Consider the following 23,347-nt stretch of genomic DNA (forward strand, 5'->3'; position numbering starts at 1 on the left):
TTGGCCGTCATTGAAAATAAGAATTTGTTCTTAACTCAAATCAAATGTATTTATATAGCCCTTCGTACATCAGCTGATATCTCAAAGTGCTGTACAGAAACCCAGCCTAAAACCCCAAACAGCAAACAATGCAGGTGTAAAAACACGGTGGCTAGGAAAAACTCCCTAGAAAGGCCAAAACCTAGGAAGAAACCTAGAGAGGAACCGGGCTATGTGGGGTGGCCAGTCCTCTTCTGGCTGTGCCGGGTAGAGATTATAACAGAACATGACCAAGATGTTCAAATGTTCATAAATGACCAGCATGGTCGAATAATAATAAGGCAGAACAGTTGAAACTGGAGCGGCAGCACAGTCAGGTGGACTGGGGACAGCAAGGAGTCATCATGTCAGGTAGTCCTGGGGCACGGTCCTAGGGCTCAGGTCCTCTGAGAGAGAGAAAGAAAGAGAGAATTAGAGAGAGCATATGTGGGGTGGCCAGTCCTCTTCTGGCTGTGCCGGGTGGAGATTATAACAGAACGTGGCCAAGATGTTCAAATGTTCATAAATGACCAGCATGACTTGCGTAGTTAAATAAAGATAGAATAAACGATCTTATACCCTACTCAGGCATTCCAAGAATGTCACCTCATGTCCTCCACCACAGTTGCTTCTTGGCCATTATTTTGTGCAACACAGTCGGGATCTCCTTCAAAGTGATCTTTCCTACACGTCCCACATCCACACCGTGGCTTCTTTCTTCTGCAAACACGTACTACATGTCAAACATTTTACAGTGCTGACACTGCAAAGGACTGGATACAAAAGCTCTGACAAGATAGTACACATATCCCATCTGCACTCGGGTCAGGAGGGACACCATATCAAACAGCAAAAGGTACAAACTGTTCTCTTTCCTGCCGTCAACAAAGCCATTCATCCTACAAGCATCAGCCACTCCAGGAGTATTCTTCTGTATATCCATGTCAAGTTCTTCTGAGACTCCAGACACTACTCCCTTGACAAGGTGACCTTCTCCGTAGCCCAAAGCACGGCACGGCATAATCTTCAAATCGAGTGAGACCCACCGTACTCTTTTTCTGAGCAGCAGAAACATAAAGCAATTCCAATAAGTCCACTCCTCGTGATCTTCATCAACTTCACTTTATCCAAACCTTTCCCCGCCGTGTTGAATATTTCCAACGGATTCAACAAGTCGGGCCCCAACATTCCCAGAAAGTGTACTCCTACCAGATACGAAGGGGTATTATCAATACAAGACATTTCCTTTCCCATCTTTCGGACAAAAAGTTCATTCATCTTCATTTCCACCACCATCCGATTCAAGTTCCTCTTCTGCTTCCAGCTTCCTCTACCTTGATTGCGTCGCCGTGCTCATAGCTCTTCATTTGATCAATACGACACCTACCCTCCACTCTCTCTCTGTATGTAATCTTTGTTTTACAGGTGAGTAATACTGGGTAGTGGGTTGACAGATGAAAAGCCTTAAAACAATAAATCCAGATTTATGTACAGAGCCATCAGAAAGTATTCATACCCCTTGACTTATTCCACATTCTATTACAGCCAGAATTCATTAAGGATTATGATTTTTACACAATACCCTATAACGACAAAGTGAGGACATGTTTTATTTTAGAAATTTCAGCAAATTTATTGAAAATGCAATACAGAAATGTCTAATTTACATAAGTATTCTACACCCGAATACTACATCTGCACACCTTTGGCAGCAATAACAGCTGTGATTCATTCTAGGTAAGTCTCTAAGAGCTTTCCACACCTGGATTGTGCAACATTTGCCCATTATTCTTTTCAAAATTGTTTGAGCTCTGGCATATTGGTTGTCATTGCTCGACAAACATTTTCAGATCTTGCCATAAATGTTCAGGTAGATTGAAGTAAAAAAATGACTTGGCCATTCAGGAACATGTGGTTGAATCTGTGTTTGAAATGATCTGCTTCACTGAGAGACCTTACAGATAATTATTTGTGTGGGGTACTGAGATAAGTCGTTCCAAAATCATATTAAACACTATTATTGCACACCGAGTGAGTCCATGCGACGTATTTGACTGAAACACATTTTTACTCCTGAACTTATGTAGGCTTGATATAAAGGGGTTGAATACTTGTGGACTCAAGACGTTTCTGTTTCTCATTTCTATAAATTTGTACACTTTAAATATATATATATATATATATATATATATAATTCCACTTTGACATTATGGGGTATTGGGTGACACAAAATGTGCATGTAATCCATTTTTTATTCTGGCTGTAACACAACAAAATGTGGAAAAGTCAAGCCTAACTATTGTGTACAAAGTAAAACTTCCTAACGTGAAAGAAACGTCTGCTAGAAAAACACTAATGAGCTTCTTTTTTTTTAAAGAGTGAGGACGGAATACAACGGCCACATCTAACAAATATGTATGCCCTCGTCATCTAGGGCCTCAATCAACTCATCTAGGGCCTCAATCAACTCATCTAGGGCCTCAATCAACTCATCTAGGGCCTCAATCAACTCATCCAGGGCCTCAATCAACTCATCTAGGGCCTCAATCAACTCATCCAGGGCCTCAATCAACTCATCTAGGGCCTCAATCAACTCATCCAGGGCCTCAATCAACTCATCTAGGGCCTCAATCAACTCATCTAGGGCCTCAATCAACTCATCCAGGGCCTCAATCAACTCATCTAGGGCCTCAATCAACTCATCCAGGGCCTCAATCAACTCATCCAGGGCCTCAATCAACTCATCCAGGGCCTCAATCAACTCATCCAGGGCCTCAATCAACTCATCCAGGGCCTCAATCAACTCATCTAGGGCCTCAATCAACTCATCCAGGGCCTCAATCAACTCATCCAGGGCCTCAATCAACTCATCTAGGGCCTCAATCAACTCATCTAGGGCCTCAATCAACTCATCCAGGGCCTCAATCAACTCATCCAGGGCCTCAATCAACTCATCTAGGGCCTCAATCAACTCATCCAGGGCCTCAATCAACTCATCCAGGGCCTCAATCAACTCATCCAGGGCCTCAATCAACTCATCTAGGGCCTCAATCAACTCATCCAGGGCCTCAATCAACTCATCTAGGGCCTCAATCAACTCATCTAGGGCCTCAATAAACTCATCTAGGGCCTCAATCAACTCATCCAGGGCCTCAATCAACTCATCCAGGGCCTCAATCAACTCATCTAGGGCCTCAATCAACTCATCCAGGGCCTCAATCAACTCATCCAGGGCCTCAATCAACTCATCCAGGGCCTCAATCAACTCATCCAGGGCCTCAATCAACTCATCCAGGGCCTCAATCAACTCATCCAGGGCCTCAATCAACTCATCTAGGGCCTCAATCAACTCATCCAGGGCCTCAATCAACTCATCCAGGGCCTCAATCAACTCATCCAGGGCCTCAATCAACTCATCCAGGGCCTCAATCAACTCATCCAGGGCCTCAATCAACTCATCCAGGGCCTCAATCAACTCATCCAGGGCCTCAATCAACTCATCCAGGGCCTCAATCAACTCATCCATGGCCTCAATCAACTCATCCAGGCTGATGACTGAATAGAATACAGTAGAATTAAATGATCAAAATTACATTTACAGCCTTGTATTGGCTACACACTCACAAGACTAACCATCACAAGTCTCAGAACATAAAGTTCAAGTCAGGGCTGGATGATCACAGTACAAGGCAGAGTAACTGCAACACTAGGTAACCAACTGACAAGGAAACTATAGGTTTCGTAACTTTAAATTAGGGCAATGCATGTTTTGTAATCGTTTCTCTGCAGTCCTCACCATTCTTACAAATATCCTGTTGGACTCCTCAGCTGTATCAGTCAAGTCAGAACGAGAAAGGACAGTTTGTGGTTTTCTAAAGTTAAGTAAGTAGCCTTGCAAAGTTAAGTAAGTAGCCCTGCTCCTATGAGCTTGATGTACAAGTACACCCCCTGGACAGGAAGCTAGTCTATTGTAGGGCCTTAACTCCAGTCTATCTCCTTAATTCTGAGTGCCAAGCAGAAGTGCATCGGGTCCATTTTTTACAGTGTTTGGTAGGATAGCTGGCGAACAAACTGACAACTTTCCAATCTCAAGGCATACAATCAAACCACAAGGCCACTGAGTGGTTTTGTAGGCCTATCATATTAAACACAGCTGGAAACCAGTACCTCTTTATGACAGTTTTTCCATTAGCAATAAACCAACCACATATAATTGAAACAATGCCTTATTCAGCAATACTTTTTAATAGTTATACACAAAGTAAACAAGAACAGTTTCATCCATCTACAAAATAATTTGATTTAAATTACAAAAATATTTACTACAAAGAAACACATTGATAAATCGGTTATATAAAGATATATTGCACGGAAACCTAACACGTACAAAGCAATATTCAAATTTGGACATTCATTGGTATTCAAAGGCTGTGATGGTTTTTTTAAATAAGGAAATGTTTTAGATAAAAATCTGAAGGCATTGATTTGTTTTGATATTTATCAGTGCAGGTCCGCTTATCAATAGGCTCCCTCTCTGAGTGCGTGTTTGTTGGGAAATTGAGAAAATGAAACCTGTACTGGATAGAATTAATTTCTCAACCATTTTCATCAATCAATCACCAACTGGAGTATCACTGACACAGGAGAAGGAATGGTAGATGTGGAAAGTGATTCGCTTTCATTACGTATATGAATCAATGATTGACAGATGTAGAACTCTTTTCCTATCCAACTGCAGGTGTGTGTGTGTGTGTGTGTGTGTGTGTGTGTGTGTGTGTGTGTGTGTGTGTGTGTGTGTGTGTGTGTGTGTGTGTGTGTGTGTGTGTGTGTGTGTGTGTGTGTGTGTGTGTGTGTGTGTGTGTGTGTGTGTGTGTGTGTGTGTGTCTAGGGGTTGCGGCTGGAGATAGAGCTATTGATGGGTGGTCTCACCAGCTCCTCCATGATGACAGCAATGATGTGGCACAGCTTCTTGGCCTGTAGGGCAGAGCACACACACATTAATGGAATTCACACTTTATCAAGGAAGGTACTGTACTAAATGATCTGTACTGTACTAAATGATCTGTACTGTACTAAATGATCTGTACTGTACTAAATGATCTGTACTGTACTAAATGAAGGTACTGTACTAAATGAAGGTACTGTACTAAATGATCTGTACTGTACTAAATGAAGGTACTGTACTAAATGATATGTACTGTACTAAATTATCTGTACTGTACTAAATGAAGGTACTGTACTAAATGATCTGTACTGTACTAAATGAAGGTACTGTACTGTACTAAATGAAGGTACTGTACTAAATGATCTGTACTGTACTAAATGATCTCTACTGTACTAAATGATCTGTACTGTACTAAATGAAAGTACTGTACTGTAGTGTTGTCATGCCTTTGAACAATTCACTTCATTTGAATACAATTTGAATAGTATAATATTAATATAATATTTCCATTTCAATCAGTTGACTATTGAGGAAGTTGCTTTGGCTAAAGGTATCAAGCGTAGCCAGGGGCATCATGCACCTCAGAATCTGAGGGGGCACAAAGTGTGTGAGGTTGGCTAGGGGGTGGTCCGGAGAGGGGCTAGGCCCCCTGTTTGTAAATTGGATAAATTAGCATTTTTCAAACACCTGAATCTAGAGCCATAATCATTATGCTTAAGTCTATGTGAAAAATCAGTTTATTTTTCTGCTTCTCTAAGCATTCCTCTTGAGCTGTCTGTATCCACCTGACTGGTGGTTCTCCTTTTTCAGAAACTGAATATGCTTCTCTAAGCATTCCTCTTGAGCTGTCTGTATCCACCTGACTGGTGGTTCTCCTTTTTCAGAAACTGAATATGCTTCTCTAAGCATTCCTCTTGAGCTGTCTGTATCCACCTGACTGGTGGTTCTCCTTTTTCAGAAACTGAATATGCTTCTCTAAGCATTCCTCTTGAGCTGTCTGTATCCACCTGACTGGTGGTTCTCTAAGCATTCCTCTTGAGCTGTCTGTATCCACCTGACTGGTGGTTCTCTAAGCATTCCTCTTGAGCTGTCTGTATCCACCTGACTGGTGGTTCTCTAAGCATTCCTCTTGAGCTGTCTGTATCCACCTGACTGGTGGTTCTCTAAGCATTCCTCTTGAGCTGTCTGTATCCACCTGACTGGTGGTTCTCTAAGCATTCCTCTCTGGTGGTTCTCTAAGCATTCCTCTTGAGCTGTCTGTATCCACCTGACCTGACTCTTGGTGGTTCCACCTGACTGGTGGTTCTCTAAGCATTCCTCTTGAGCTGTCTGTGTATCCTGTATCCACCTGACCTGACTGGTGGTTCTCTAAGCATTCCTCTTGAGCTGTCTGTATCCACCTGACTGGTGGTTCTCTAAGCATTCCTCTTGAGCTGTCTGTATCCACCTGACTGGTGGTTCTCTAAGCATTCCTCTTGAGCTGTCTGTATCCACCTGACTGGTGGTTCTCTAAGCATTCCTCTTGATCTGTCTGTATCCACCTGACTGGTGGTTCTCTAAGCATTCCTCTTGAGCTGTCTGTATCCACCTGACTGGTGGTTCTCTAAGCATTCCTCTTGAGCTGTCTGTATCCACCTGACTGGTGGTTCTCTAAGCATTCCTCTTGATCTCTAAGCATTCCTCTTGATCTGTCTGTATCCACCTGACTGGTGGTTCTCTAAGCATTCCTCTTGTCTGTATCTGTCTGTATCCTCCTGACTGGTGGTTTCTCTAAGCATTCCTCTTGAGCTGTCTGTATCCACCTGACTGGTGGTTCTCTAAGCATTCCTCTTGAGCTGTCTCTATCCACCTGACTGGTGGTTCTCCTTTTTCAGAAACTGAACATGCTTCTCTACATCTCTGCTAAAATCTGCGTAAAATAGTGAAAGGATTGTCTTATTCAGTACATCTAGTAATTGCTTGCTAAGATAATTAGACAAAGCTAGATACTCTCATTTGATTGATAGCCTGAAATGGCTTCTTGGTAGCTAGTTAATGAGGTTGGGAACCTATTTAGGCTAGCTAGAGAAACAATATATTTTGTATTTTATTTTTTGAAACAGGACAAATCTGAGGGAGCATGTGCTCCCTTATGGGCATGATGCCACAGAGTAGCCAAGCACGGTTTAAGTGTCTTCTTGAAGTCTTATCTCCCAGGTAGCATGTGTGTGTAATGTGTATTTCCCTTCGTGACCATGTCCCTTTCAAGGTGTAACCATACACTTTATGGACACTAAAGAACAAACCCTTCCACCAGTGGTCACCAACCTTAGTTCCTGGAAAGCTACGGTGTGTTCAGCAATTTGTTCTAGTTCTACACAAAACCGGGGATTGGTGGCCCTTGTAGTTCACTGCTGTGTATTGTACTTCACCTGTTTGAGGTGGATGGTGATGGTTTTTAGTCCTGGGTTGCCGTAGTTGATCTCCACTCCAGGCACCTTCTTGTCTTTCTTGGGTTTAACTGAGCACAGTGACTGCACTTCCACCAATGGGATCATAAATGCCCGCTCCTGAACAACACAGGACAATTATAATAAATAATTAACAATAGCAGACATCTATAAAAGCCATAGATCCATATAGTCAGTCAAGATCGATCATTTCACCAATATTTTGGGAAACACGGTGCCTGCATTTCCTATGTTTGGGGTGTCCCTCCCTACATAAATGGTGTTGTCGGGTGTAAATGCGGTGCCTGCATTTCCTATGTTTGGGGTGTCCCTCCCTACATAAATGGTGTTGTCGGGTGTAAATGCGGTGCCTGCATTTCCTATGTTTGGGGTGTCCCTCCCTACATAAATGGTGTTGTCGGGTGTAAATGCGGTGCCTGCATTTCCTATGTTTGGGGTGTCCCTCCCTACATAAATGGTGTTGTCGGGTGTAAATGCGGTGCCTGCATTTCCTATGTTTGGGGTGTCCCTCCCTACATAAATGGTGTTGTTGGGTGTAAATGCGGTGCCTGCATTTCCTATGTTTGGGGTGTCCCTCCCTACATAAATGGTGTTGTTGGGTGTAAATGCGGTGCCTGCATTTCCTATGTTTGGGGTGTCCCTCCCTACATAAATGGTGCTGTTGGGTGTAAATGCGGTGCCTGCATTTCCTATGTTTGGGGTGTCCCTCCCTACATAAATGGTGCTGTTGGGTGTAAATGCGGTGCCTGCATTTCCTATGTTTGGGGTGTCCCTCCCTACATAAATGGTGTTGTTGGGTGTAAATGCGGTGCCTGCATTTCCTATGTTTGGGGTGTTCCTCCCTACATAAATGGTGTTGTTGGGTGTAAATGCGGTACCTGCATATTGGGATGGCAGAACAGCACTCCTTCTTGGTTGACAGCCACCAGGCAGGGCGAGGGGCAGCTGCGATGGCTGACCTTCTGAGCCAGGAAGATATTAGAACCGAACAGAGGCAGGGAGCTCAGGCACTCTGAGGGTAGAGAGAGCAAATCAATCAATACAATTCTATTCACACAGCAGCATTAAAGATACTGTATCTATAATGCATTATCTAGCTACAAACACATTTATCACAAAATTCTTCCCAGCAAAGCAAGGCAAAAAATGTCATTGGTGCGTGCCTCACCGAGGAAGCGTGCCTTGGCAGCACGGGGGCTGAGAGAGCGCATGGCGGTTATCTCTCTGAGGGAGATAGTGTGGATCTGCTCCAGGTTGGTGCTACCCTCTTCCTGTTGGGGGAGGTACCCCTTCAGTTCTAGCCTGACGGCGACAAAAGAGAGAGACAACTATCAGAAACTATATCACACTTAACATAGGACAGAGAGAATAATCGCTTATGTCTGGTCTGAAAACAACAGTGTGGCTCACAGTGAGAGCTGCTGAGTGAGACACTGGGGCAGGTTCTGCAGAGTGCAGGGGCTAAAGGCTAGGGGTTAGGGTATAGGGGTTAAGGGTAGTACTCACACAGAAGGCTCTTGAGTGAGGCCCTGTGCCAGGTGCTGCAGAGTGCGGGGGCTAAAGGCTAGGGGTTAGGGTATAGGGGTTAAGGGTAGTACTCACACAGAAGGCTCTTGAGTGAGGCCCTGTGCCAGGTGCTGCAGAGTGCGGGGGCTAAAGGCTAGGGGTTAGGGTATAGGGGTTAAGGGTAGTACTCACACAGAAGGCTCTTGAGTGAGGCCCTGTGCCAGGTGCTGCAGAGTGCGGGTGCTAAAGGCTAGGGGTTAGGGTATAGGGGTTAAGGGTAGTACTCACACAGAAGGCTCTTGAGTGAGGCCCTGTGCCAGGTGCTGCAGAGTGCGGGGGCTAAAGGCTAGGGGTTAGGGTATAGGGGTTAAGGGTAGTACTCACACAGAAGGCTCTTGAGTGAGGCCCTGTGCCAGGTGCTGCAGAGTGTGGGGGCTAAAGGCTAGGGGTTAGGGTATAGGGGTTAAGGGTAGTACTCACACAGAAGGCTCTTGAGTGAGGCCCTGTGCCAGGTGCTGCAGAGTGCGGGGGCTAAAGGCTAGGGGTTAGGGTATAGGCGTTAAGGGTAGTACTCACACAGAAGGCTCTTGAGTGAGACACTGGGGCAGGTGCTGCAGAGTGCGGGGGCTAAAGTCTAGGGGTTAGGGTATAGGGGTTAAGGGTAGTACTCACACAGAAGGCTCTTGAGTGAGGCCCTGTGCCAGGTGCTGCAGAGTGCGGGGGCTAAAGTCTAGGGGTTAGGGTATAGGGGTTAAGGGTAGTACTCACACAGAAGGCTCTTGAGTGAGGCCCTGTGCCAGGTGCTGCAGGACAGCCAGCTCTGCCGTCTGCTGGACGACAGCGGCACCACTGCCTGGCAGCATCAGTTTGCCGTCCAGGTAGTCACCCAGGACCTGCACGCAACAGACAGAGAGGGCCAGATGAGGTTCATTCATTACAGGGACAGAAGGGCTGTCACCAGGGCATGACGTAATGCAAAGTGGTTTCAGTGGTTATAACAGAACTCTAGGGGTCATTACTATGGTACCTGTTGGAAGTGGAACTCCAGGTAGAGGTCGTTGTCGAAGTGAAGTGGGTGTGTCCATATGACGCGGTGGAAGGACAGGACGATGGAGCCGTCGTCCAATAGGAAGTCAAACAGGTACTCATCTGAGTGGAGAGGCCGCACCATCCCATCTGATGTAGGAGAGGAAGAAGAGAGGCAGGAGGGAGGTAGTGATAAGGAAGGGATGAAAAGAGAAGAGAGCCATAGAAAACTAGAATTTCCTTTGTTTTGCTGTCACAGAATTAATATAAACTTTTTGTGCATTGTAGGTAAAGTGTTTTGGGGAGTCATTTGGGTTAATAGATAGAGCAAGTCTGTATGTCCACCTACCCTTGTCCCGAATGGCATGGATAGAAAACTCCTTGATTTCTGACGGGTCCTGGATGCCCATCTCTGTACACAGCTCTTCCACCACCTCTAGAGCCACCTGGGCACACAGAGTCAATCTTTATCATAATGGTAATTAAAGGGAGGAGGGGAAGAGGAGAAAAGTAAAGAGAAGGAGACTTGACTTACGCTGAAGCTGCGTATCCTACAGAGGAACTCCACTCCGCCTGGCAGCTTGATGGGGAACCGACGAGATTGTCTGCCGGCCTGCAGAGAACAGACACACAGCGACAGCTGTACCGCTTATCTTACATAATAACACGATTTCCACACTTATGTGGAATCCCTGCCTTACCAGTATGGCTTCCATCTCTGCGTGAGAGGGGACGTGTCTGCGACCACCGTGGATCAGAGTCCCGAACATGCTCTCCTTACAGTTTTGAGACAGCTCTGAGATAGAGGATAGACACATACATCATTGCATTATATACAGAAAATCTCTGGGGTAACAGACACAGACACATGTTTGAAGGGATCTCCTCCGGGGCATCGCCAATGTGTGAGGGGTGCAGGGCTGTACCTTAGTAGGGGTGTGTTGGTCTTGGCTGATGTCTCGTAGGTGGCGTGTGACAGTAGGTGTTCAGAGTGCGCGTGTGCGTACCTTGGTAGAGGTGTGTGGGGTCTTGGCTGATGTTTTGTAGATGACATGTGATGTAGGGGTTCAGAGTGCCAGAGCAGGGGAAGAACCCTGCTACCAGGTTCAACAGACGCCAACCCCGGGTACATCTCTCTCTGTATAACGCATGCACACACAAGTTAGGAATTGACCCTCTGTACACTACTTGCAGGTAAAGGTTCGTACACAATCTGCCAGCTACTCACTTGTGTGTGTTGTTTGTGATCTGTTTGATCACCTGGCAGTAAATCTCATCTCTCAGAAACTCTTTCTCCTTCCCTAACTGAACACACAAACACAATGGGACAGACATGACTCCATGTTTCCATTCAAGCAGCTGGTATCCTCATTAGGAGTGTAAGGTGAGCGACGGTGTTTGCGTGTGAGCTGTGGGTGTGCAACGGGAGAGGCTCACCATCAAGATATGGCTGACACAGTCTCCCTCAGACGTGTGCCTCCCAAGAGGCTGGTCTCCCATGAACTGCATCACACCTTCAGAGAGCGAAAGAGAAGTGGGAAAGGGGAATATTGAGATGAAAGAGGTGCAATGCACACTTCAGTAGTGTGCGTCACAGGAGGTTGGTGGCACCTTAAATCGGGGAGGATAAGTGGAATGGGATCAAGTACATAAAACAGATGGTTTCCATGTGTTTAAGACCGTTCCATTCGCTCCGATCCAGCCATTATTATGAGCCGTCCTCCTCTCAGCAGCCTCCACTGATGTGGGTGTGTGCGTGTGGGTGTGTGCGTGTGCGTGTGTTTGGGTGTTTGGACTCACTCAGGAAGGCCTGGACAGCCAGGCCATTGAGCTCAGGATCAATGTACAAGATGAGGGATTCCTGAATGGGAACCTCTGTGTACTGAAGCACCTCTGAGAAGTTTATACCTCCATATAGCAGACCTTTACCCTCCATTCTGTGATAGAGAGACAAAGGGAGAAAGATGAAGGAGGGGGGATTATGAAAGAGGGCGCGAGATGCAGCGAGGAAGAGAGAGTCCGAGACAAAGTACATAAGGAGAAAGAGAGGTAAGTATGTGTCGTTATGGAAGAGTTAATACACTCAGGAAAATTTAGGATTGCATACATCACATAACCTTGTTACCCCTCTCACCTGGTGGCAGTGTCTCTGAAGTATTTCATGGCAAACTCTGTCATCTGGAACGTCTGGGCGTCACTCATCTCACTGCCCTGGACCGATACTTGGACGGAACGAGCTGACCCCAGCATGGAACTCCCTCGGCTGGGCTGTGCTGAGCCAGTGTGGGGAGTGGACCTGGGAGCTGGGGGTCTAGTGGCAGCGGGCGGCTTGGGGGCTCTCATGCTCTTCCTCCTCTCGTCGAGGCGGTCAAGGTGGACGTGGTGGTAGTCAGGAGGGGCAGACGGCTGAGTGACGTCGATGGGGAAGAGGCCGGAGCGCCCCCCGATGGAACCGAAACACCAACCTGAGAAATAAGGAGAGAGCAGGATTAGGACTGTCTCACACACACACACACACACACACACACACACACACACACACACACACACACACACACACACACACACACACACACACACACACACACACACACACACACACACACACACACACACACACACACACACACACACACACACACAGAGCGCGAGAGAGAGCGAGAGCGGGGAAAGAGCGGGGGAAAGAGAGACAGAGACAAAGAGAAGGAGAGGTCAAAGGTCAGTGTGATGACCTCACCTGGCTGGAGGCCGTCAATGGGCAGCAGTTTGATGACGTCACCCTTGCGGAAGCTGAGCAGGCTCTTGTCGTCGGTCACAAAGCTCTTCAGGGCAATCACATGATCTGAGCCCTGAGAAGGTTTGACAGGATGTTACACACAACAAATATACTATCGACACAGTAAGATTTAGTGTACCAGAAAACACATGTACAATCATTTGTACGATATAAGATGAGGAAGAGGCGGGTGGTTACATTGATGAGTTCTTGGTGGAACAGGCTGACCATGGCAGTGATCTGTGGAGCCCTGTTGCTCTGCAGCTGTAGCTGCTCTCCCTTTAGACTGAATTCCACGATGTCGGCAGACCGCAGTTCCACCGACAGCAGCTCTGCATAGCTACACAGAGAAAGACACAGCACGCACGGTACACACACCGGGAGAACATATACGGACACGCACACGCACACACACACACACACACACACACACACACACACACACACACACACACACACACACACACACACACACACACACACACACACACGATGTATATTCCCACTCAATAATTCAAAAAGGCTAAAGGTCCTCTAATTCCGGTGTTGTGGATGAAGAATAGGCACACCTGTAGCTCCGTAGCAGGCGCAGGTGTTTGGGGTTTATGCCTGATGCTCTGGCCACCTTCATCAGTCGAATCCCACGATGAGACACGCCCAACAGCTGGGTGTCCCCGCTGGTACCACCCTACCTCACACACACAGGGGAGATGAGTGTCTGTCTGTCAGCCTGTCTGTCTGTCAGAGAGAGAGAGAGAAAGCTAACTCACTTTGACAGGGAAGAGTCGTGTGAAGTAGTTTTCCCAGTTGTCCCTGGCAGCCATCACTATCCTCTTCTTCATAGTGTCGTCCTGAAGCGAGCGGATACTGGTGCCCACGTGGAAACTGGCTGGAGAGAGAGTGGGGTGGGGTGGGAAGAACATGAGGAAAGAGCGGGATGGAGGACGGGAACACTCATTTTTAACCTGGACTCGCCAACTGACTCACCTGGTAAAAAGTAAAAAAAGACAAACTCACCTAGTAGGTCTTTCATTTTTCTCCGGTCCTCTCGGGTGATCCTCACACAGGTGTCAGAGTACGTGTCTCTCATGATCTGAAAGGATTTAGAGTAATGGACGGTGCGACATGTGTGAGCCAGTGAGGAAAAATGGCTACGGGGAAATAACCAGTACTGACCTGCTCACAAAGGAGGTTGAGGATGTAGGGGTGGTTGAACCCCTCTCTGGGGTAAAACACCTGAACACAGAGGGAATTATAAGGACTGACTTATAATGCTAAACACACAACACGTGCAGAACAATACAGACGATTCCAACGTTCTCTCCGACCTGCCGCTCCAGCTCACCTCCTTGCGTAGGAACAGTTTGCCAGGCATGGCAGAGTTGGAGAAGTAGACGCTGGCAGAGAACCTGTGGAGCTGGGAGCGAACACTCTCCTCCCCAGACAGATCTACGGAGGACAAACAGACAACATGAGTTACTTTACTTCTCTGTGGAGGTATTACTGTAGTATATGAGTTATGAACGTGTATCTGAGGCTACGGCTGGACAGGCAGTGTGTACACAGTCATGTGTACCTTCACTGTATATTTCCACCTGCATTTCAGGTAGTTGGACTTACTGAGTGTGGGGGCAGCCTTGGCGGGAGGGTCTGGCAAGCTTTCAAAGATGGCTGGGGGATAAGGAGGGGTGGACTTGGGTGGAGCAGGCGGAAGGTTCTTGGAACGACCCTGCGTGCCAAAGAGGTCAGCCAGGGAGCGCTGTTTCTGCTTCATGCTGTTGGAGATTGAGCGAGGCCCTCTGGTGGAGGGAGGAGAGGATTGCCACGCTGGGCGAGGCTCTCTCTGACGGGGGGGCTCCCTCTGGATGGGGGGAGGAGGGGCCCACTTTCTCTGGAGGGAATGAGAGGAGAGAGGAAGCGAGAGAAGTGTAGAGCCTTTAGTTATGAATGAACCCATCAGTAAGTGATTGCCAAGACTGTTCTTCTGTGTGCAATATTCCAAGTCTGTCCGCCAAATCAATATTTCTAGTTTGCGTTCCTGGCCCTTTGTTAACCGCAGCCAAACTCTAACCTGCTGTTGTACAGGTCCTTTATTCATGAGGATCGCCAAGGCCTCCTCTTTAGGATCATTCTTCTTCACAAACGACCGGGCTGGAACCCTGGAGAGGAGCAAGACAGAGGAAGTTGATGGTATATGGCACAGAGGAAGTTGATGGTATATGGCACATAGAGGAAGTTGATGGTATATGGTACATAGAGGAAGTTGATGGTATGTGGTACCTAGAGGAAGTTGATGGTATATGGTACATAGAGGAAGTTGATGGTATATGGCACATAGAGGAAGTTGATGGTATATGGTACCTAGAGGAAGTTGATGGTATATGGTACATAGAGGAAGTTGATGGCATATGGCACATAGAGGAAGTTGATGGTATATGGCACATAGAGGAAGTTGATGGCATATGGTACATAGAGGAAGTTGATGGCATATGGTACATAGAGGAAGTTGATGGCATATGGTACATAGAGGAAGTTGATGGCATATGGTACATAGAGGAAGTTGATGGTATATGGTACATAGAGGAAGTTGATGGTATATGGTACAAGACCCAATAGAGAGAAATTAGATGGATCCACTGTCCCACTGACCTGACGGGCTCGAAGGGTCTGGGGTCACTGGCGGGGCGGTTCTGGTATTGTTTGATGATGTCACGGATGCTGGTGGTGGGCGGGGGCGGGGAGGCAGGGGGGCTGGGGGGTATGGGTCTCTGGCAGGAGGAGAGGGGGAGGTTGCAAAGTCCTGGGGGCTGGGGGTGGAGAGGGGGTGCGGGGCCGGGTCTGTTTGGGGGGGCTGCTGGGAGCAGGGCGAGGCTTTAACGGTTTGGCTGCTGGCTTGGGCTGAGAACCTGACAGAGTGAATGACAGCACAGGCAGATGGGTCTTAAACAAGACAAGACTCTCAACATCAGCTTCTCAGATGCTGATTAGGTATCTAGAAGGTTTATTCAGCTCTTACTCACCAATCTTCTGGAAAAACTCTCTCTTCACCTTGAAAGACTCACGCTGGTCTGGACTGGCAAAGTCCACATCCCTCTCCGGCTGGAAAATCAGATGTACACATAAAACATGATACAGGTAAGTAAGCGTTTCACTGTTAGTCTACACCTGTTGTTTACGAAGCATGTGACAAATACACATTTGAGTCTGTTTGCAAGTTAATGTTGTTTAATGGGTTTCTTTTGTAATTAAATTACACATTTTTGGCTAAGTACATAAAGGACACTAATCAAGCAGAGCAGCAAATAAACAATACTGTCACACCCCTCCCTCCCTCACACCTCAGGTATATGGTGCTGTGGCTGTGTTTTCATCTGGCTGGGTGTGCGTAGCGGTGGTGGGGTGGGGGGATTTGTGTGGAGTGGGGGTGGGGGTGGGGGTGGGGGGTGATGGGGGCGCGGGGGGGTGTGGCGGTTCGGTTAGCCTGGCGTCTCTGCTCCTGTCTCTGCTGCTGCTGCTCCTGTCTCTGCTGCTGCTGTCTTTGCTGCTGCTGTCTCTGCTGCTGCTCCTGAGCCTGCTGCTGGGACATGGTCATGGCTTGCATTGTCATCTGCTGGGCCTAGAAGGGGAGAGTGAGAGGAGAGAGAGAGAGAAGAGAGAGAATAGAAAGAGAAGAGAGAAGAGAGAGAATAGAAAGAGAAGAGAGAGAGAAGAGAGAGAATAGAGAGGGAATAGAGAGAGAAGAGAGAGAGAGAGAAGAGAGAGAGAAGAGAGAGAGAGAGAGAGTGAGAGAAAGAGAGAGAAAGAGAGCAAGAGAGAAAGAGGGATGAAGAGAGAGGATGGGCAATCACTAGGTGGTCATGTTAGAACAGAAGCGACAATATCATAAGAACTGTTGAACAAGGAAAGGGTTACGGTGGGTTTGTTTTCCCTGGCATGTGGGTTCCCAGTTTTCCCCCAGTGTCTCCCAGTCCTTACCATGAGCAGGGCCTGTTGGTTGATGAAAGCCTGATGCTGTGCTGCCATCTGCTGGGAGTCCACGGCTGGTGCAGCTGGCTGGGGCATCATCATGGTTGGCATCATAGGCATGGGGGCAGATGGCATCATACTTGGCATCATCTGAGCCCCATAGCCTTGCATGGCAGGGTTCATCGGCATTCCTGGGAGACCAAATAAATACGGGACATTTTGGAATTGTAGGAAGAAAAGTGGGAAAATAGCGCACGCTAGAGAAAAATAAATGGCTTGATCATAATTGAGGAAAAATATTTAAAAGCATGATTAGAATGTTTGTGTTATTACATTGTTCCCCTCACTCACCCATAGAATAACCTGGCATTGTCATTGGGACACCTGCAACATAGGTATTGTATTTAACATTAAAATGAAAACCCATTGCCCCAATAACGAGAGAAATGGAGAGATGAGGGAGACAGAGCAAGCGAGAGATACAGTACCTGCTCCATACATCCCTCCTCCTCCTCTCATCCTCCTGTTCAAAATGGCCATACGCTCCCTGTCCTAAACACACACACACAACAGCAGAACGTTTTGTTACGCAATCTACACGTCACATACAGTAATACGATCCACAAAACTGTAGTTACCTAATCCCCAGCCTTGCCTTGTAACCAAGACAAAGGAAGAGAAGACACAATCCAACCAGTAACAGATAATCACAGGTAAATACACAGTTACAGAGCACATCCTATTAGATATAACATTGAATGGTGCTGACCCCTGGTCCCTGGTCCAGCACTGGGTCAAAGAGGTCATCCAGATAAGCATCCATCTGACGACCACGAGAACCCTCTGACGGCTGGTAGTCTCTGCCGTCCCAGTGGGCCGCCTGCTGGGGGAGACCAGGGGCCTGCATGGAGGGGGCCGGGGGGATGAACCCATCTAGATCTGTTATCATCCTAATGGCGAGAGAGAGGGAGGGTGAAGTTGGGGTCCTGTGTGTGTGTGTGTGTGTGTGTGTGTGTGTGTGTGTGTGTGTGTGTGTGTGTGTGTGTGTGTGTGTGTGTGTGTGTGTGTGTGTGTGTGTGTGTGTGTGTGTGTGTGTGTGTGTGTGTGTGTGTGTGTGTGTGTGTGTGTGTGTGTGTGTGTGTGTGTGTGTGTGTACGTGCATCTGTGTGTGTGCCCGCCGGCCTCACCGGTTTTCCTCGTTGTTGAACAGGTAGTCAGTGGGTGTGTGTGCGGTCCCCAGTGTAGTATCAGTCTCTCCTCCAGCCAACAGGTCCATGACAAAGTCACATCCAGGCAGGTCAGACCAGCCCTCATCAGCCAGCAGAGACACAGACCAGCCCCGAGGAGCCTCACCTAACCCTCTGAAGTGGAGCAGCCACGAGGCCAGCTGCTCTCCTGTGGTCCAGGACTCTACCTCAGCTGTAATCTTCTCCTCTGGAAGAGAGAGAAAGCGAGGGAATAAAACGGACATCCCTGGTGCTGCAAACAGCAACCACTCCGGCCAGGTGAAATATCATGATAACACCGAGCAAATGGAACCACAACATCAGAAAGGCAACGTGACAAGCATGACACGGAGATGACTTATACACCCCTTTCTCTCACCGTTGAAGGTGTGTACGTCCAGAACCATCTTTCCTCTCCTCTGATTGGCTGTCCACTCAAGCTGGGAGGGGGGGTGGAGGCGGGAGGTGGGGGAGGGTAGGTGGTGGGAGGTGAGGAGTTTGTGCTGGCACAGAGAACGATATTCACCTGGACCCTTGTCAGACACATACCTGTCCACAAGTGAGACAGAGAAACACAGACTTACATACCTGCACATGTCAGACAAAACCAACTAACCACATCGACAAAGAGAGGACATATTTTTATGGCAGCTAAAACTAAAAAGTTTTAAAAATATAATAATCTCAATTCCTACACAAATTGCTAATGTGATTGCTGGGTGGTACACAAAACGGATTTTGCCCACTAAGCTACGTACTTGAGCAAGGATTTGTCAAGGGCTGGGGAAGGGGTGAAGGCACTGAGGCAGCAGGCTAGTAACAACCAGCCCCGTAGGGACCCCTCCTCTGACTCCCTGCCCCAGGTGGTGTAAGCTATCTGGGCTAGGATCTCATCCCTCAGGGGGGGTCTGGTAAGGCCCTGCTCCACGATGTAGTTTCCCAACAGCTGCTCCTGCCAGCCACTCAGATCACTGTCCCCTGCAAAGCGCAGGATCTGGAGAGAGACACGAGGGTTAAAGAGATGAGATATTGTGTGTGTGTTTGTGTGTGTGTGGAACTGACCAGTTTGTAGATCTCCAGAGCGATGCAAGCGTCTTCAGGCTCCAGATAGGTCAGAGGTCGCTGGAGGGAGTAGCCCTGCGGCTGACACCAGCCATCCTTCAGTGTAGTGTTGGCGTATCGTGAGAAGGGGTAGCTGTCTATATCGAGGGGCAGGGTGAGGGCGTGTCCTGCTTTCACCTGTGGAGGCGCCACCTCTGTTACCCCAGAGCCATGCTGCCGCCCTGGTGCAAGGACACATAACTACAGTCACACACAGAGAAAAGACCCCAGAGAACAATGGCAGTCCTGGGTCCAATCCAGCAACAGCCCACCCTTTACCTGCCACTGCTGTGTTTACACATCAAAATATGAGCATTATTATCGACATCATTTTTGTTGTTGTTGCCAATACCAGATGCCCTCAACCCATCTCCACCAATCCCAGCGCTGCTCACACTCACCTGCTGCGCTGCGTAGTCTGGCCGACAGCTCAGCTGGGATCTCCAACATTCCCACATCCTGGAAAAGGCAGGGAATTATCAGGAAGGAATACGTTATTGGACCAGAGGCTCCTTTTAAACATATGGCTTTGATTTCTATATCTACTAATACCTTTTAATTTGAATAGATTTCGTACAGGTGTAGTGACCTCTTACCATTCCTGTGGAGATGTGCTCTTCAGTCTCAGTGGTGGGTTTCACCGTGCTCCTCTCGTTCCTCTCTTGTTCCTGAGAGCAAACACACAGGTTCGACTGAGTTCAGCAGTGAGCTATCTGCATCTCATCTTATCTGAACTCGTTTTCATACAATCAGGACATGCAGAGCACTGACGTGGAGTGAGGACCCCTCCTTTCAATAACACAAGAAACAAACAGACTACACATGGTCACAGACCTGTTAAACCTTTACACAAACAGGAATCTGAAGTTCATTTAATCCCATTCAATTAAATCCAGCCTTTCTCAAGTATTGAATAAACCTTCCACTGTTTCTCTAAAAGTGTTTCTCCTGTACCTGTGCTCAGGTGTTGTTGTCCTACCTGCTCAGGCCAGGTATGTCGAGGTCTGTCAGGTTAACAGACCGAGAGAGAGAAAGTCCAGTCCTATTCTTAGAAACACAGCCTGATATATATCCCAGCTGCCTTCGCTCCGCCCATAACACAGGCCACACGGATACCAGAGTCCAGAATGCACACCGTAATCTAATGGTTTACAGCCTGAGCTTCATACAGATAAAGGTGCTTCCTCATGTCAATGCACTGTAAGTGTATCATAGTGTATTCTTGCAATATGAATGTATGTATGTACAGTTAAAGTCAGAAGTTTACATACACCGTAGCCAAATACATTTAAACTCAGTTTTTCACAATTCCTGACATTAAATCCTAGAAAACAAATCTCAGTCTTAGGCCAGTTAGGATCACCACTTTATTTTAAGAATGTGAAATGTCAGAATAATAGCAGAGACTGATTTATTTCAGATTTTATTTCTTTCATCACATTCCCAGTGGGTCAGAAGTTTACAGACACTCAATTAGTATTTGGTAGCATTGCCTTAAAATTTCTATAGTATTGAGTTCAGGGCTTAGTGATGGCCACTCCAAAACCTTGACTTGTATGTCCTACTTTAGAAGTATGCATGAGGTCATTGTCCATTTGGAAGACCCATTTACGACCAAGCTTTAACTTCCTGACTGATGTCTTGAGATGTTGCTTCAATATATCCACATAATTTACCTCCTCATTATGCCATCTATTTTGTGAAGTGCACCAGTCCCTCCTGCAGCAAAGCACCCCTACAGCATGATGCTGCCACCCCCATGCTTCACGGTTGGGATGGAGTTCTTCGGCTTGTAAGCCTCCCCCTTTTTCCTCCAAACATAACGATGGTCATTATGGCCAAACAGTTCTATTTTTGTTTTATCAGACCAGAGGATATTTCTCCAAAAAGTACTATCTTTGTCCCCATGTGCAGTTGCAAACCGTAGTCTGGCCTTTTTATGGCAGTTTTGAAGCAGTGGCTTCTTCCTTGCTGAGCGGCCTTTCAGGTTATGTTGATTTGGGACTAGTTTTACTGTGGATATAGATACTTTTGTACCTGTTTCCTCCAGCATCTTCACAAGGTCCTTTGCGGTTGTTCTGGGATTGATTTGCACCAAAGTATGTTCATCTCTAGGAGACAGAACTCATCTCCTTCCTGAGCGGTATGACGGCTCTGTGTCCCATGGTGTTTATACTTGCGTAATATTGTTTGTACAGATGAACGTGGTAACTTCAGGAGTTTGGAAATTGCTCCCAAGGATGAACCAGACTTGTGGAGGTCTTCAATTTTTTTCTGATGTCTTGGCTGATTTCCCCATGATGTCAAGCAAAGAGGCACTGAGTTTGAAGGTAGGCCTTGAAATACATCCACAGGTACACCTCCAATTGATTCAAATGCTGTCAATTAAAGCCATGACCTTTCCTGGAATTTCCCAAGCTGTTTAAAGGCCCAATCAACTTAGTGTATGTAAACTTTTGACCCACTGGAATTGTGGTACACTGAATTATGAGTGAAATAATCTGTCTGTAAACAATTGTTGGAAAAATGACTTGTGTCATGCACAAAGTAGATGTCCTAACCGACTTGCCAAAACTATAGTTTGTTAACAAGACATTTGTGGAGTGGTTGAAAAATGAGTTTTAATGACTCCAACCTAAGTGTATGTAAACTTCCGACTTGAACTGTAGATTATCTGAAGTGTATTGATGGGTGTGGGTGGGTTAGACAGCACACACCCACACAGAATGTAATTGCCTGGTTAAGAGATTTGCTAATGTGTTTGCTGGGTGGTAGATTACGAAACATGTCAGCTATGTCTGTGTTGATGACCGATTTAAAGCGATAGTGTACTACAATAGCTGTATCTTAATCCTTGATTACTTTGCTGCAATCCACCATTTTTGGTAATACGGGGGTAAAGTCTATTCATCCACTCGACAAAGTTCAAATGGCACATAGTTTATGAGCTGATACACAAAACAACATCGGATTCAGAACTTAAAAGTTTTCAGAAATGGCTGAAGAATTGCGACATTTACCTGGAGCCAACTCTGCAAATAGCACTGCTGGGTGATTTGAAAAGTCATCATCAATCAATAATATAATAATACTTTTAGCAGAAATATGTATCTTTCATTTACAATCTGGAGAAACTATGAGAATAGAAAGGTTCAGAACTTTTGGTGAAGCATCACAGCACAGTTGAAATATATATGGCAAATAGAAATCCAAAACCAGACGGTGTTAAGAGACGGGAGGGCTTGTGTGAAGCTGAAGGAAGGGACTCAAAACAACAAGATAACTCGTGTAAAATATACTGGGTCCGTAAAATGTATATACTATAGGTTCTGAACTTCTCTGAAACAGCACAGTTAAGACTATATGGTAAATGGAAATAAAAACTTATGGTCTTCAGAGATAGATGGGAGGGGATGAGGGTAGCTGAAAGATGAGATAAAAATATAAAAAAATAGATAACTATTGTAAAATAAATGTACAGTACCAGTCAAGTTTGGACACACCTACTCATTCAAGGGTATTTCTTTATCTTCACTCATTTCTACATTGTAGAATAATAGTGAAGACATCAAAACTATGAAATAACACATATGGGATCATGTAGTAACCAAAACAAGTGTTAAACAGGAGAAAAAGCCTTGATGACAGCTTTGCACACTCTTGGCATTCTCTCAACCAGCTTCACCCGGAATGCTTTCCCAACTGTTTTGAAGGAGTTCCCACATATGCTGAGCATTAACTGACCTTCATGTCTTAAAGTAATGGACTGTTGTTTCTCTTTGCTTATTTGAGCTCTTCTTGCCATAATATGGACTTGGTCTTTTACCAAATAGGGCTATCTTCTGTATACCACCCCTACCTTGGGGCGGCAGGGTAGCCTAGTGGTTAGAGCGTTGGACTAGTAACCGGAAGGTTGCGAGTTCAAACCCCCGCGCTGACAAGGTACAAATCTGTCGTTCTGCCCGTGAACAGGCAGAATGACCCACTGTTCCCAGGCCGTCATTGAAAATAAGAATGTGTTCTTAACCGATTTGCCTGGTTAAATAAAGGTAAAATAAAAATAAATAAATAAAAATAACAGAACTGAGTGGCTCAAAAACATTAAGGAAAGGTATTCAACAAGGCACACCTTTTAAATGAAATGATTTCCAGGTGACTACCTCATGAAGCAGGTTAAGAGTGTGCAAAGCTGTCATCAAGTCAAAGGTTGGCTACTTTGAAGAATCTCAAATATATCATATATTTTGATTTGTTGAACCCTTTCTTAGTTACGACATGATTCCATGTGTTATTTCATAGTTTTGATATCTTTACTATTATTCTACAACGTAGA

At 46.3% G+C, this 23,347-nt stretch overlaps 1 protein-coding gene across 1 annotated transcript in view; it reads right to left on the reverse strand.

Moving 5' to 3' along the window:
• Positions 1–4,228: 4,228 nt before the first annotated feature.
• LOC124039017 (unconventional myosin-XV-like) overlaps positions 4,229–23,347 on the reverse strand; it is a 31,332-nt gene continuing 12,213 nt past the window's right edge. Inside the window, exons 21-57 of the mRNA XM_046354906.1 lie at positions 19,969–19,974; positions 19,611–19,682; positions 19,416–19,473; positions 18,976–19,196; positions 18,672–18,907; positions 18,293–18,462; positions 17,875–18,121; positions 17,457–17,637; positions 17,176–17,239; positions 17,039–17,071; positions 16,697–16,878; positions 16,092–16,337; positions 15,738–15,820; positions 15,371–15,592; positions 14,793–14,880; positions 14,342–14,612; positions 14,067–14,170; positions 13,898–13,957; positions 13,739–13,814; positions 13,492–13,610; positions 13,291–13,409; positions 12,920–13,061; positions 12,683–12,794; positions 12,080–12,410; positions 11,746–11,882; positions 11,383–11,459; positions 11,174–11,250; positions 10,953–11,083; positions 10,647–10,741; positions 10,481–10,558; positions 10,295–10,391; positions 9,947–10,095; positions 9,688–9,812; positions 8,582–8,715; positions 8,292–8,425; positions 7,375–7,512; positions 4,229–4,992 (exon numbers count right to left, since the gene is read on the reverse strand). Coding sequence (XP_046210862.1) covers positions 4,903–4,992; positions 7,375–7,512; positions 8,292–8,425; positions 8,582–8,715; positions 9,688–9,812; positions 9,947–10,095; positions 10,295–10,391; positions 10,481–10,558; positions 10,647–10,741; positions 10,953–11,083; positions 11,174–11,250; positions 11,383–11,459; positions 11,746–11,882; positions 12,080–12,410; positions 12,683–12,794; positions 12,920–13,061; positions 13,291–13,409; positions 13,492–13,610; positions 13,739–13,814; positions 13,898–13,957; positions 14,067–14,170; positions 14,342–14,612; positions 14,793–14,880; positions 15,371–15,592; positions 15,738–15,820; positions 16,092–16,337; positions 16,697–16,878; positions 17,039–17,071; positions 17,176–17,239; positions 17,457–17,637; positions 17,875–18,121; positions 18,293–18,462; positions 18,672–18,907; positions 18,976–19,196; positions 19,416–19,473; positions 19,611–19,682; positions 19,969–19,974 — 4,905 coding nt within the window. The 3' untranslated portion in view covers positions 4,229–4,902. The remainder of the gene's footprint in view (positions 4,993–7,374; positions 7,513–8,291; positions 8,426–8,581; positions 8,716–9,687; positions 9,813–9,946; positions 10,096–10,294; positions 10,392–10,480; positions 10,559–10,646; positions 10,742–10,952; positions 11,084–11,173; positions 11,251–11,382; positions 11,460–11,745; positions 11,883–12,079; positions 12,411–12,682; positions 12,795–12,919; positions 13,062–13,290; positions 13,410–13,491; positions 13,611–13,738; positions 13,815–13,897; positions 13,958–14,066; positions 14,171–14,341; positions 14,613–14,792; positions 14,881–15,370; positions 15,593–15,737; positions 15,821–16,091; positions 16,338–16,696; positions 16,879–17,038; positions 17,072–17,175; positions 17,240–17,456; positions 17,638–17,874; positions 18,122–18,292; positions 18,463–18,671; positions 18,908–18,975; positions 19,197–19,415; positions 19,474–19,610; positions 19,683–19,968; positions 19,975–23,347) is intronic.

Source organism: Oncorhynchus gorbuscha, linkage group LG07 (genome assembly GCF_021184085.1).
Source record: "Oncorhynchus gorbuscha isolate QuinsamMale2020 ecotype Even-year linkage group LG07, OgorEven_v1.0, whole genome shotgun sequence".
NCBI lineage: Eukaryota > Metazoa > Chordata > Actinopteri > Salmoniformes > Salmonidae > Oncorhynchus > Oncorhynchus gorbuscha.